The 12,867-nt window shown below is 42.4% G+C and overlaps 1 protein-coding gene across 1 annotated transcript; it reads left to right on the top strand.

The window, feature by feature from the left end:
• Window positions 1-1,631: 1,631 nt before the first annotated feature.
• Window positions 1,632-12,603, top strand: rbm25b (RNA binding motif protein 25b). The gene is made up of 19 exons (XM_030770597.1): window positions 1,632-1,707; window positions 2,381-2,501; window positions 2,736-2,785; window positions 2,968-3,138; window positions 3,858-3,915; window positions 4,047-4,207; window positions 4,446-4,694; window positions 4,894-4,977; window positions 8,056-8,282; window positions 8,614-8,734; window positions 8,935-9,024; window positions 9,446-9,519; window positions 9,796-9,946; window positions 10,102-10,198; window positions 10,301-10,537; window positions 10,705-11,000; window positions 11,437-11,535; window positions 11,930-11,977; window positions 12,093-12,603. Exons 2-19 carry the CDS (start codon window positions 2,396-2,398, stop codon window positions 12,183-12,185), a joined length of 2,412 nt encoding a protein of 803 aa, XP_030626457.1. The 5' UTR covers window positions 1,632-1,707; window positions 2,381-2,395; the 3' UTR covers window positions 12,186-12,603.
• Window positions 12,604-12,867: the final 264 nt, after the last annotated feature.

Raw genomic sequence — 12,867 nt, 5'->3', positions numbered from 1 at the left:
AAGTAAGTAATTAAATAAATTAAGTAATTAATGAGTAAATAAAAAGCTGCTCATCTAGAGCGGCGTCTAGGAAAGCGATAGACGGATTTGGGGGGGCACGCTGAGAGCGCGTGATTATTTCCATGGTAATAGTTTCTTAATACATGGCCTTCCGATAATGAGCAAATGATTGAATAGAAATGTTTAGGCCGGGCGATCATCTTACAAAATTTCTCAAATTATCACATCACTTCGTATGTTTATATGAATGACACCTACAACATGCAAAGAACGATATATTAAATAGATGTAAATCAGAAGATACACGGATTTAGGTCTCAGTGTGTCTCCTTTGCTGCGCCCAGTTAGTGGCCATAGTGACAACAGGAAAAAAAAGAGTTCAAGGAACTGAACAAACTTTTTATGTGTCGATTCATTAATGCATGAAAATGTATCCTGATTACTATTTTAATTTTTGTTCTCTTGTTATTGTTGTGTGCTTAGAATGAAGTATCATTCATTTTAGACAGTCACGCACTCATGTGTTCATTTATTATTTTTTAAGCGTTTGGTTATGAGTTGTTCAAATAATGCACACAACATAATAAGCCATCGAAATTACAGTAATTGTATTTGTCAATTTTATTTAATGTGACAGGGACCCTATCAGCAAAACTATACTCTATATGTCACCAAGGTTAGATCTTTATACATTAAGCCTATAAATATGTCTAATGAAATTCTATCAAAACAGGTTATCCACTTACTCCCATCCTTACACGAGTGGGAATGATATTAATTTTTTCATTTATAAAGAGTAGGAGCTCATCGAAGTAGTTGGTGACCCAAAGGTTGATATTAAAATAATTCTGAAGTAGTTGAAGAAATCCACAGCTCATGTGACATAATAAGAAAACGAACTGATACGCCTGATCAGAGTCCAAAATATAATACAATTCACAATAATCCCCCCAAAATTAGAAAGTACTCATGGGTTGGTCATTATGCCACAGTGGGCATGGATATCTGTCATGTTATTTGTTAGTAAATAATAAATAAATGCTTTAACCACTGGTTCTGTCAGTTTGACTGTCATTTTGACTGTGGTAGTCTTTTAGACAACAAACATACTGGTGTACTGTTTTCTGGAAAACCTGAAACATTGTGGTGGCACCTGTAAGATCACCTCAGTTACGTTCCTTTTGCATCGAGTTTCTTTCTTTCTGATAGGTAGCTATAAGAGATTGACATCTTGAAACATTTTGAGAATCACTGAGTCAACACAAGGACACTCCATTGCATAGTTTTAAAAGTGATAAATAACCTCATCATATCACTCACAAAAAATAGTTTCCATGGACATTAATGTTGAAGATACTGATGATGAAAGACACTAGTTTCAGTGAAGCTGGGTGCTCACCAGGAGGCGGGCTACTTGTCATATCCTGGGTTAACATTTTAAATATTAGAATTAGACATTCCCTGGACAAGTAGGGGAATCTCGCTGTCTTCTGCTTGTCATCCTGCAGTGGATACTGCTGTAAGCTGCTGTTTGAGGTTGGAAACCTCCAATCCTGATGGTGGCAGAAACACAACTGAGCACAAAACCGGAACGTAAAACACCACTAAAGAAGAGTGTGATCACAACTTCGTAGAAAAAATTCCGGTAATTTCGATATCAGGTTACCGAAGAAGACTCCCTAAGGATCAAGAAATAATAAAGATAGGGTAAGTAAAATTAAAATTATTGCACTGTTGTGGACTTATAATGTTATCGTGCTTATTTTGTACACATAAGATATTCTGAATCCCATTTAAAAATATTGGTTATCGGTGGCACGTCGCCGCATGACTGTTGCTAGGTTCGCTACAGGCATTTCTGCTACAGGCTAGTTAGCTACAGTAGCTTGCTAAGAGGTGAAGAAAAACAAAACTAAAAAATTTAGCTTAATTCAGAGCTGTTACTTTTGATAAATACTTGAGAGACCACTAATTAAGCTTCTAGTTAACTTAATATCTTTTCCCACACAATATATCTGGCACATAGATTGTTAACCTGCATCTCAGAATGATTTCGTTTGAGCTAACTAGCCGGGTTGAAGACTAAATAGTTATTAGGGCCCCATTGCACAGCCATTATTTATTACCCGTGTATATAGCAAAGAGAAGCATCATCGCTAAATTAATGCAGGAGGCAGTTTTAGGGCTGATTGTTGGCAAGGATCACAATCTACATGTTTTAATGTTGGTTCAAGAGGAGAGGAGTCCGGCATTGGGTACTCAACATCCAAAGTGAGCGCCAACAAAAGAAGTAGCCAGATTAGAGAATGTTTGCAAATTACTGGTGGCATTATGGATCGGGACACTGGTTTATGGTGATCATGATACTAATTTGTCCTAGGTGGGTGTTCTCAAGATGTCTTTCCCCCCTCATCTCAATCGGCCACAAGTAGGCATTCCCCCATTACCCCCTGGGATGCCTGCTCCACAGTTCGCAGGCTTTCCTCCAGCAATGCCCCCTGGTAAGAGAAATACAGATGTAGGGAACATACATATAGCGTCAATGTGACATCACACATCTACTTGGGCAGTAGACGTAACACAAAGCACAGGTCTTTCAGGTCCTGTAGGCTTACAATTAACAGTAAACTGCTTCCTGCTCATAGTTTAATTTACTGCTGAGAATTGTATTTATAGTTATAAAATTCTTTCTGTGTGAACCAGTGAAAATGATTATGTTGTTCATTTATCTGTAGGAACCCCAATGATACCAGTCCACATGGGAATCATGACCCCTGCTCCAACGGTACCCCTTTTCTTCATTCTGTTTAACTCACATTTGCCTTGTTCTGTGGTATCTGAGCAGGATATTGGTGAAGATGAAATGACTGTAAATATGTGGCGTGTGATGGTTCAGGTATTTATTGAAACTTTACTGAAATGCAGGGAGACTATGGCTCCGTATTTATTTAGTCCTTTTCTGAACAGGTTCTGGTGCCCACCTCAGTGCCTGTGGTTAGCAAACCCGTTGTCCCTAGGAAGGAGCTCCCACCTACCCGTCCCAAGGAGACAGAGGAGAACACCGGTCCCACCACAACGGTTTTTGTGGGGAACATCTCAGAGAAGGCTTCAGACATGCTCATTAGACAGCTGCTTGCGGTGAGTGAGAGGGAGCCGAAAGCAGGGACTACCTAAGCTTCATTGCTTTGTTTGCCGCAGTTTTGAATAGCCCTGTTTGGTTAGGACTTTTTAATGGCAAGCTGTATGATGTGATGTAGCTACGTGTTATTTTCACAGCATGCTGAGGTTGTTAAATGCCTATTATCTGTGGTATTGAACAGCTCTATTGTCATTACTAGGTCATGTACGGTGTTAGTCAAAACTATTAAAGCACAGGTTTATTGCAGCCTTAACCCCAAGTGCCCCATGAGGAGCAGGGCAGTTCACAGAGTCAGTAATCAAATCATGGATTTTCAGCACTTAGAAGACCTAACATAACCTTGCATCAGTTGTTTTGGATGATACAGCTTCTTTTATGAGGCATCATAACTTTAGTTTGGTTCAGTCTTAGGGTTTCATATTTGGTGTGAAATATGGTGCAATTGAAAGAATGTGGTGAGAGAGTCATTTGTAGAAGGAGTTGAGCAGCTCTGAAATTTTAAAATGAACTTGAATTTAAGTAGGTTTGTATACATGACCTTTAAGTTAAGTCACCATGAATGAAATAATTAACACTGGGGAACATTTTTTTTATTTTAAGATCTCAGCTGTCACCTGATGTCCACTATAGCAGAAAGCTTTCTTGTGTTATGTATTTTATTTCTTCTTTGATGCACGATTAAGCTGATTTGTCATGTTCCATCATTCTCACTCCCTAGAAATGTGGACTGGTCTTGAGTTGGAAGCGTGTCCAGGGAGCCTCTGGTAAACTTCAAGGTAAAACAAAAGCGTCTCTTACTCTCAAAAGTCACTCGCCGTTCAGTTACCAGCCCATTACGCAACCTCGTTAAATTCTAGCTCTTGGAGAATCAAATTTCTCCAAAGATTAATTCCTGTGTTTTTGTCAGCCTTTGGTTTCTGTGAGTTTAAGGAGCCAGAGTCCACGCTGCGTGCTTTGAGGCTGCTCCATGAGCTGCAGGTCGGGGAGAAGAAGCTACTGGTGAAGGTTGACGCTAAAACCAAGGCCCAGCTCGATGAGTGGAAGGCAAAGAAGAAAAGTGCTAATGGGGTGAGTGTTAGAAGTCCATGGTTTCCAGAGATTTTACTCTCATTTCTCATCACATTATTAAATCTGGTCACAGACTAAAATAAATTCTGAATGGATAACATTCAAAAATTAATTTTATTGCGAGCCTTTTTTTTTTTTCTTTCCTTCAGACCTTGTCTGGAAATCCAGCCGTTAGTGTTGGGTTATTCGTTTTGCAATAGGTTATTAAAACTGCACCCAAACCCTTTGTCTTTGGTAGGATAGCAAGGCTGAGGACGGCGCAGAGGAGGAAGAGGAGATCTTGGACGAGGAGACCAAAAAACGTGACGAAATGGTCAAGACAGCCATCGATGGACTCATCCGAGAATATTCTAATGAGCTGAATGCTCCCACACAAGACGATGAAGCTCATCGGCGGAGGAAAAAAAAAGGAAAAGAAAGAAGAGGTATGTCTGCTTCTCATCCTTTTTACTCTGTTTCCCCCCCCCTTCTTTTTCCTCTCTTCATGGTATGAGAGTAAACAATGTTCTTAGAGGATTCAAAATTTTTGCTTTGACCCTGAACTTTGTCATCGATAAACAAAGCTAGAATAAACCGAATATGCACAAGCACTTGGTAAATCTTGTCTAATTGTAAACATAGTTTATCCTTGCATATTTTGATGAATGCACCCAGTGTTTAATGTTTACCACCTCGTTTCTGTACAGGAGGACATCAATGCTATTGACATGGAGGAAGACAAGAGAGACTTAATATCCAGGGAGATCAACAAATTCCGTGACACCCACAAGGTAACTTTCCTGTTTCTCTTACATGATAGGTTAACAAAATTGTACACACCTAGTTTAGACAGTCAGTGTCCTCAGATAGTTTAGATCACCAGAACAAACAGAAGTGTCTCACAGGGATAGTAAAAATAATTAAAACAGATCGAACAAATTAACATGAAAATATTTGTAATGATTGGACATTGAACTCTGAATTAGGTTCTCAGAATCGAAATGAGTTTTAAATATTTAAGCTTACAAAAACAAATTCTAAACAAACAAATCTGTCACTCGTTTTTTTTTTTTTTTAAACACAATTGTCGTGGTCTGCTATTTTAATTGGCTACTTGTGTGATGTACAGGAGTGTCATTTTAGGGGTTTGGTTTTTGTTTTTGTTTTTTTTTAATTTAAAGAAACCAGACATCAGTCATCACACAAACACAAAAACAAATGCATGGTCATAATGTAAACTTTCCCTAAAGCTAATCTATTCATTAAACCCCACCATTATGATAGAGATCATATGGTGACTAAAGCAAGATGAATCTCAGAGCTATGGAAAAAGTTACGTGGATAGGATGTAAGTATGAGCTTCCTATTCTTCTTTACATATATTGGGCGCCCCCTTCTGGAGGACTTTCACAGGGGTAACTGTGGCAGATCTTTTTAAAGATTGGTTTTGGACTAAAGGCAAGCATTTTATGGTGGTTTTCAAATGAGAACAAGGCAAAAGTCGTTCAAAACTCGTAATTTTCCTGTCTTGGTCAGCTACTCCAACCCCCATGTATGTATCAACTGCTCTGTGCAGTGATAAGCAAAACTGAGTTTCGAAGCGTCTGTTCCCATCTCACCCGGCACAAATCATACGATGAAAAACATGCCGCACTACTGCAGGGATCTCGTCTTCAGCCTCCGTTTAATGAGAATTCCATTAGAAGTCCATTAGAAGCCCAGTGAACCTGTGTGAGTCCTCCTCTTATTCCAGATGATGATCTTGACTAAATGGTTTGTGTTGCTGACACTGAGACTCAATAACCACTGCAATGAGTTTGGCCCCCGGGCCTGTATATAAGCGGGGGGGCGCCCCTCCACAGCACACAGACGCTCTGAAGAACGAGTCAGGTATGAGCTAGCCCTGTGTGTGTGTGCTTTCCACTATTCTCTCTCTCTCTCTCTTCCTCTCTCTGTTTGTTTTCTCACCTGCTCTTCTGCTGTCTTTCGTTTCCTGTCCCTCTTCCTCTAATTTTCATCATCACCATTATCGTCTTTTTTTTTTTTCTTCTTCTTTTCCTTTTTGTTTCATAAATCACACATTTCCCAACCAGTAATAACAATTAGACTGTGATAACGTTAATTATAATTAGTTTATTGTTACATAGGCTGTAGAAAGGTGAAGTGCTATTAGCCACATATTTCCACTGATGTGTCATGTAAAAGGCGGAACACAGAGCAACCCACTGTAAACACGGACGTGAGGGCTGTAGACGCATCACTGTCAAACAGCTCACAGCAGGTGAAGGACCATGAGAGAAAGTTCAGTGCAGGATAGGTCAAAGCTCTGAGAACGACACGGTTTCTCTTGATGGGATCAGCTGAACTCACGACCAGCCACATATGAAACACAGCAGTGTATCCGAACGGGGGCAACCACAACTCGGATAATATCAGCCAACGTGTCTGACGGGAAAAAGCACAGAGTAATGTTAATTATAGACACCATCTCCACTCTTCCCTTCCAGCAACCTGCTCTTTTCTTTTTCCCCTCATTTTGTGTGTTCATCCTCTTTCTCTTTACTTCCTACATCTTTGGCAGCATCAGACCCATAGTTATGTGAATATGTATTTGTTTGTAGTGTTCCTTTTGAACCAGCATAATGGAACGTTTGTTCCACTTTTGCTACACGTCTCGTTTTAGAGACAGGTTTGAAGACGGTCATAAGACTTGGGGCGGACTGCCAAGCCCTTCGAGTTCTCCGGTAAACTCGTAAGCGGTGAAAAGCCCAAAAGAGTACAAAAGAACACTGAATCGATGTTTGCATACACTCCGGATTAGAGTGTGTAAGCCTTAGAGAGCCCCTTGTGTTTAGATGTTGTTTAAACTGTGGGTGTCATGCTGTCCAAATGACCTGTCATCGTCATTGATTGAGAGTCAAAACCCCAGAGAGCCACAGAAGACTGCAGTGGGGGTAAGCCAGACTCTACAATATTGTTTGTTGCTTTTTTTTTTTCTTTTCCTTTTCCAATTCTGAACAAAAGAACAAGACAAGTTTGCAATGCCTCTGTCACCATAATGCTCTGATGTTGGATGTGAGGGTGCTTGTGATAACATGAGAGAAAGAATCATGTGTCTCTTTTTTTTTTTTTAATATTCCTGTGAATCGTTTGACCTACTTTTCTCCCAGGCCTAACATAAAGGCTTGTTGTAGGGGCAACGAAGCACTGAATCCATAGTTCAACACCTGTAAGTCACCAACAACCTAGTTTAAAACGGATTGACGCCTTTCTGTTGCTGCTGTAATGAGACGGACATTCTGAAAAAGAGAGATTATCCTTTGCAGCATCTTTACCTGATTTTTTTTTTTTTTTTTTTGAATGCTTTCATATCTTAAACGTGGAAAGTAGGTCTCGAAAGCAAGTGGTTTCCAGAATTTTCACCCAGATATTTTTGCGAGAACGTGGTTCTCTCAGAAAGTAAGGGCACGGACGATTTTGCTCTAGTTAATCTCATCCTGCGGGTTCCAGATATTTTTATGTCTACAGAATTCACTACGAAATATTAAATGTGTCTCTGTTTCATTTGGTATGAATCACCGAGATGCAGTGCATTAACCAAAGTCATTCCCGTGGTTACTGTCACTGATGATACGCCGTAAAGCACTTGGGGAAAAAAACATTTTCTTTAGATTTAAATACGTCCTTGTAACATGACAGCAAAATTTGGTGTTTTTTGGGTTTAGCAGCTTTTCTGAATTATATGTGGAATGGCATTAGTGTCAGGTCACAGGAACTGGAAACCACTTCCTGTCTGTATGACTTATTGCAACAGTGCTGTCTGACGTGGGTGAATATGGACTAAGCCTCGATGTCTGTCTCTCCTGCAGAAACTGGAGGAGGAGAAAGGGAAGAAAGAGAAAGAACGGCTGGAGTTCGAGCGCGAGAGGAGGGAAAGAGACAAAGAGAGGGAACGGGAGCGGGAGAGAAGGGACCGCGAGAGGGAGAAAGAGCGGGAGAGGGAAAGGGAGAGAGAGAGAGAACGAGAGAGGGAACGAGAGAGAGAGTGGGAAAAGGAGAGAATCCGCGATCGGAGTAAAGACCGGAGCAGGTCCAGGTAAGTAGCGTACAAAACACCGGGTGAAAGGGTCAGCTTTAATCCAGCTTAAATATGAAGTTCGAGTTCATGTGTGAATCCCTCAGTGCAGACACTGGGATTCAGACTGAGATCATCAGTTGACAGGCTACGATTCTAAGCGTTGTGCTAGAGATGAGGAGCGTTTTACCTTTTTTTATCAGGGATACGACCCGATCAGTAAAACAAATAAGTTAATGAGCGAGACTGTTTTTCATGCAAATGATGAGTTGCTCATCAGTGATACATCACTGATGATACATGAACAGAGGTCTGGGACAGTCGTGCTGAACGCTCACGGCTTGTGTTCCAGAGAGCAGAGCCGTGACAGAGAGCGGGGAAAGAAACGGGACCTCGAGGAAGATGAGGAGGAGATGTACGAGCGCCGCAGGTTGGAGAGGAAGCTCCGGGAAAAGGAGGCCGCTTATCAGGAGGTACAGAGAACTCACTGACTGGCCTGGTCTCCAGAAAGGACTGAAACAAGATGAAGTGCATGGGTCAAATAGCATTATTGGCCCTTATGGGACCATATCGCTTTAATATTAAGACTGTTTCCTTAAAGAACTTGGCGGCATACGCTGTTTTCTAAGTAGTGTTGAAGTAACTTTTTTTTTTTGTCGTTGTTCGTTTGAAGCGTTTGAAGAACTGGGAAATCAGAGAGAGGAAGAAGGCCAGAGATTATGCTAAGGAAGTGGAGAGAGAGGACGAGCGCAGGCGTGAAACGGTAAGTGAACGCTGTCACTGTCTGAGTGTGTCAGGTCCTCGTGATAGTTAGCCTGTGATATGAGCCGGATAACCAGAACAATACAACACAATGCTTTTTTTATATATGACATGCTGTCAGAGTGCAGTCAAACAGACAGTTTTGCAGCACCACGGAACTGCAAACATGTCATTTCACTTGTATGAACCTACTGGGTAATGAGGAATACAAATCTTTGACTGGATGTGAAAAGTTCAGTAATTTTGACATTTTCAGAATTTTTAGTGTCAAAACTGCTTGAAATAAGTATGTTTGTTAGATAATTCACAGTAAAGACGGTAAAAGCTCTGTTGAACTCTTTAGCTCTTTAAGGTAATTGCATGCGTTGAGAGTGAGTAAATCTGCGTTTTGTAATTGAGATTTGGGTTTATTGGCCCGTTAGGCTAAAGAGGGCAAACGCCTAAAGGAGTTCCTGGAGGACTATGATGATGATCGCGATGATCCAAAATATTACAGGTGAGTACAGAGACAAACGGGTACCCTTCACATCACTAGGTAAGATGATTCATAGAGAGGACCAGCAGATTAACAGTATTACTACTAGTATAAACCTACTGAGTTAAATTCAGCACTAGCATAGAACACAGCTCGAAGATATTGAGACTTATTAAAATCTTGAGACCTTCATCACACGTGACTCCCTTGTTTTCTGTCGTGATAGACTTGGCTCCAGTGTTGTTGCTTTTTTTATTGACTGACGGGAAGAAATTGTGTTTGTTGCGTGACCCGCAGGGGCAGCGCGCTGCAGAAGCGGCTACGGGACAGAGAAAAGGAGGTGGAGATGGATGAACGAGACAGGAAGAGAGAGAAAGAGGAGCACGAGGAGATCAGACAGAGGCTCCTCGCAGAGGGACACCCTGACCCTGACGCTGAACTACGCAGGGTGAGGGCATCTGGCCGTGGGCGCGGCTGCGTGTTCCCGCCTCTTGCGACAGGCCATATGCCGCAGCGCCTGTCTGTTTCCTTTTACAGTTCGACCGATGCTATTCATAAATCTCACTCAGTTGCGCTCATCTGTGTCTGTTGGTTTTGTCACAGATGGAAGAAGAAGCAGAGCGTCTGCTCCAGCCCCCGGTGAAACTCGAGCTCGAGGAAGAGAAAGAGAACAAGCCGCCGCGGGACGAGCGAGACAAACGCAGAGGGGGGGCCAAGTCCCACTCCCACTCGCACTCGCACTCCCACTCCCACTCGCACTCGCGCCCGCCCCCGTCTGACGAGGAGGTGGAGGAGGGCGAAGACATGGAGGAGGAGGAGCAAGGCGAGCAGCCTGACAATAAGCCCTGCCTCAAACCCACCCTGCGGCCGATCACGGCCCTGGCGGCCACGTCGGTGTCCTCCGCCAGCGGCAACGCCACGCCCAACACGCCCGGGGAGGAGTCACCCTGCGGCATCATTATTCCACATGAAAACTCGCCCCCTGGCGCCCCACCTCAGGAAGAACACCGCCCCAAGATAGGCCTGAGCCTCAAACTCGGTGAGTCGCCACCGTTTGTTTCCTTTTGCCTCTAAACCATGTGCCTCTAAAGTAGTTTCAAGCGACTTCCATGTTCAAATGTCACCATAATTGGGATTGGAATTGAATTTGAGACGGAGAGACTAATCTCCTTAACCTCTTTTTCTCCTCTCTCTTTGCTATCCAAGGTCCCACGGGCAGCCCCAGTCAGCCCAGCGTCGCCAAACGCAAGAAACTGCCGGTGGACAGCGTCTTTAATCGCTTCGACGATGACGAGGCTGAAGAAGCGCCGCGGAAGAGGAAGCTGGTGCCTTTGGACTACGGTGACGATGACAAAGGCGGAGTGGACGGAGCTGGAATGGGAGGAGGCAAAGGAGCCAACACTGAGGAGAAACGCAAACACATCAAGAGTCTGATTGAGAAAATCCCCACAGGCAAACCCGAGCTCTTCAGCTACCCGCTGGACTGGTCCATGATCGACACGGTGAGGCGGGGGGGGGGGGGTGGCGCTCGAGAAAGGGTGTTGTTATCAAGGTCACTTTGCAAGGTCACACACAGGAATAAGTAGTTGTATTTTCTGATAGTTTTCATAGGTTACAAAAGATTTTTTTTTTTGTAATTTTCTCGTCAGACCAGTCAAATTATTTTCAAACATTATGAAAAAGAAATTTCTGAAAGTAGTTTTTCTGAGTGTCAGTGTTCTGTTGACTACTCACACACATGTAATATGGCAAACCATAAGTTTAAATATTGCCTCTCACATTGTCTGTGACTGATTACCGTAAGCTAAAGCAGGCCTTGTTCTTAAAACTGACTTCCTTTTCCCCAATCCTTCATTTCAACATGAGCAGTCAGTCTGAGGAAGTTTTGAGCAGTTCTGAACTGTCCTGCTGAAACTGCGATGTGATTCTCTTTCCCAGGCTCTCATGGAGAAACGGATCCGGCCGTGGATCAATAAGAAGATTGTAGAGTACATCGGTGAAGAGGAAGCCACGCTAGTCGATTTTGTTTGCTCAAAGGTACGTGATTGTGCATCAGGTTGATGACATCTCTGAGATAAGCACAGATTCTGATGTTCTCTGAGTAAAGAGAAGTAGCAGAGCTGCTGAGCGTATAAGATACTATCAGTACACTGTCATCATTCAGGATGTCTGGTTAACACAACTCAGAACACTGGGGACATCTGCCAAACTCGTTTGTTTTTTTTATGTTGTTGTTTGCTTTTACACTGCATTTAGAGAAACGCCATGTCTCGTGTATATATAGTTTTGTGAAATGCGCAGTAGGTGTGGACTAGTTCACGACATTTGCTTATATTTATAGGCTGCAGTTTACTGACTGTGGGCTGTTTGTTGAGTGGTTTTTGATGAATTTATGCGTTTTAATATAACCTGTATTTGCTTTGCCATTTAGGTAATGGCACACAGTACGCCTCAAGGTATCCTAGACGATGTTGCTATGGTGAGTGTCAGACTACTGTTAACTGGTCAGCATGGATTGTTCACTATCAGATGTGTCAGTGTTGTAATGGTTCGTGCAGAAGAATAACCCGTGTGAAACGTGTCACTCTTCACAGGTGCTGGACGAGGAGGCTGAGGTTTTTATTGTCAAGATGTGGAGGTTATTGATATATGAGACAGAAGCCAAGAAGATTGGACTTGTGAAATAGAGGATAAACTGAATGAGGTAGCATTCAGCTTTTACTTCCCAGTTTCATTTCATAAGTCATGAGTTCCTGTCGATAAGAAAAAGGAAACTACTCGTAAAATCAAGTGACCTGTGGACTTTGAAACATTGGGGGCCCTATTAAGCTGTTTATATTAAGCGAATATTACACTGTTTGTTTATTTTTTTTTGTTGTTGTCGTTTGTTTTCCACGGCATCCATCCGTCTGGACTCTCTCCTGCATGTGACATCAGGCAGTGTGCGTTCACATGGACCGTATGATGGTGTGAAGTATGCAAAACGCTCATAGCCACACAGAACCTCCACTCAGCTGGGGCTGTGCACATTTAAAGCACTCAGGACAGTTTAGGTTTGTTGACAAAGTTCAGGGGACATTGTAGCTTCAGTAGCCCCCCCTCCCCCACCCCACGTTATCTTGGAGCAAATCTCGCTTGTTGAAACCGCGTCTATGGTTTCTTTGTTTATGCTTGTGAGGGAAAGTCTGCGTAGAACTCTCTTTCCAAAAAAACAAAAGCATGCGGCATTTTCTACATTGAAGCAGGTTCTGGTTTGAAAACGATGATTCATCTGTTTTCATCTTAACGTCGGCACACTTGGTCAGTTTGGATTTTTCCTCTGTGAGTAGTACCCACTGTAGCTTTACTAAAACTGAAGTCTGTGGAAAA

Source organism: Chanos chanos, chromosome 4 (assembly GCF_902362185.1).
Source record: "Chanos chanos chromosome 4, fChaCha1.1, whole genome shotgun sequence".
Lineage (NCBI taxonomy): Eukaryota > Metazoa > Chordata > Actinopteri > Gonorynchiformes > Chanidae > Chanos > Chanos chanos.
This window is presented reverse-complemented; position numbering and strand designations above follow the sequence as displayed.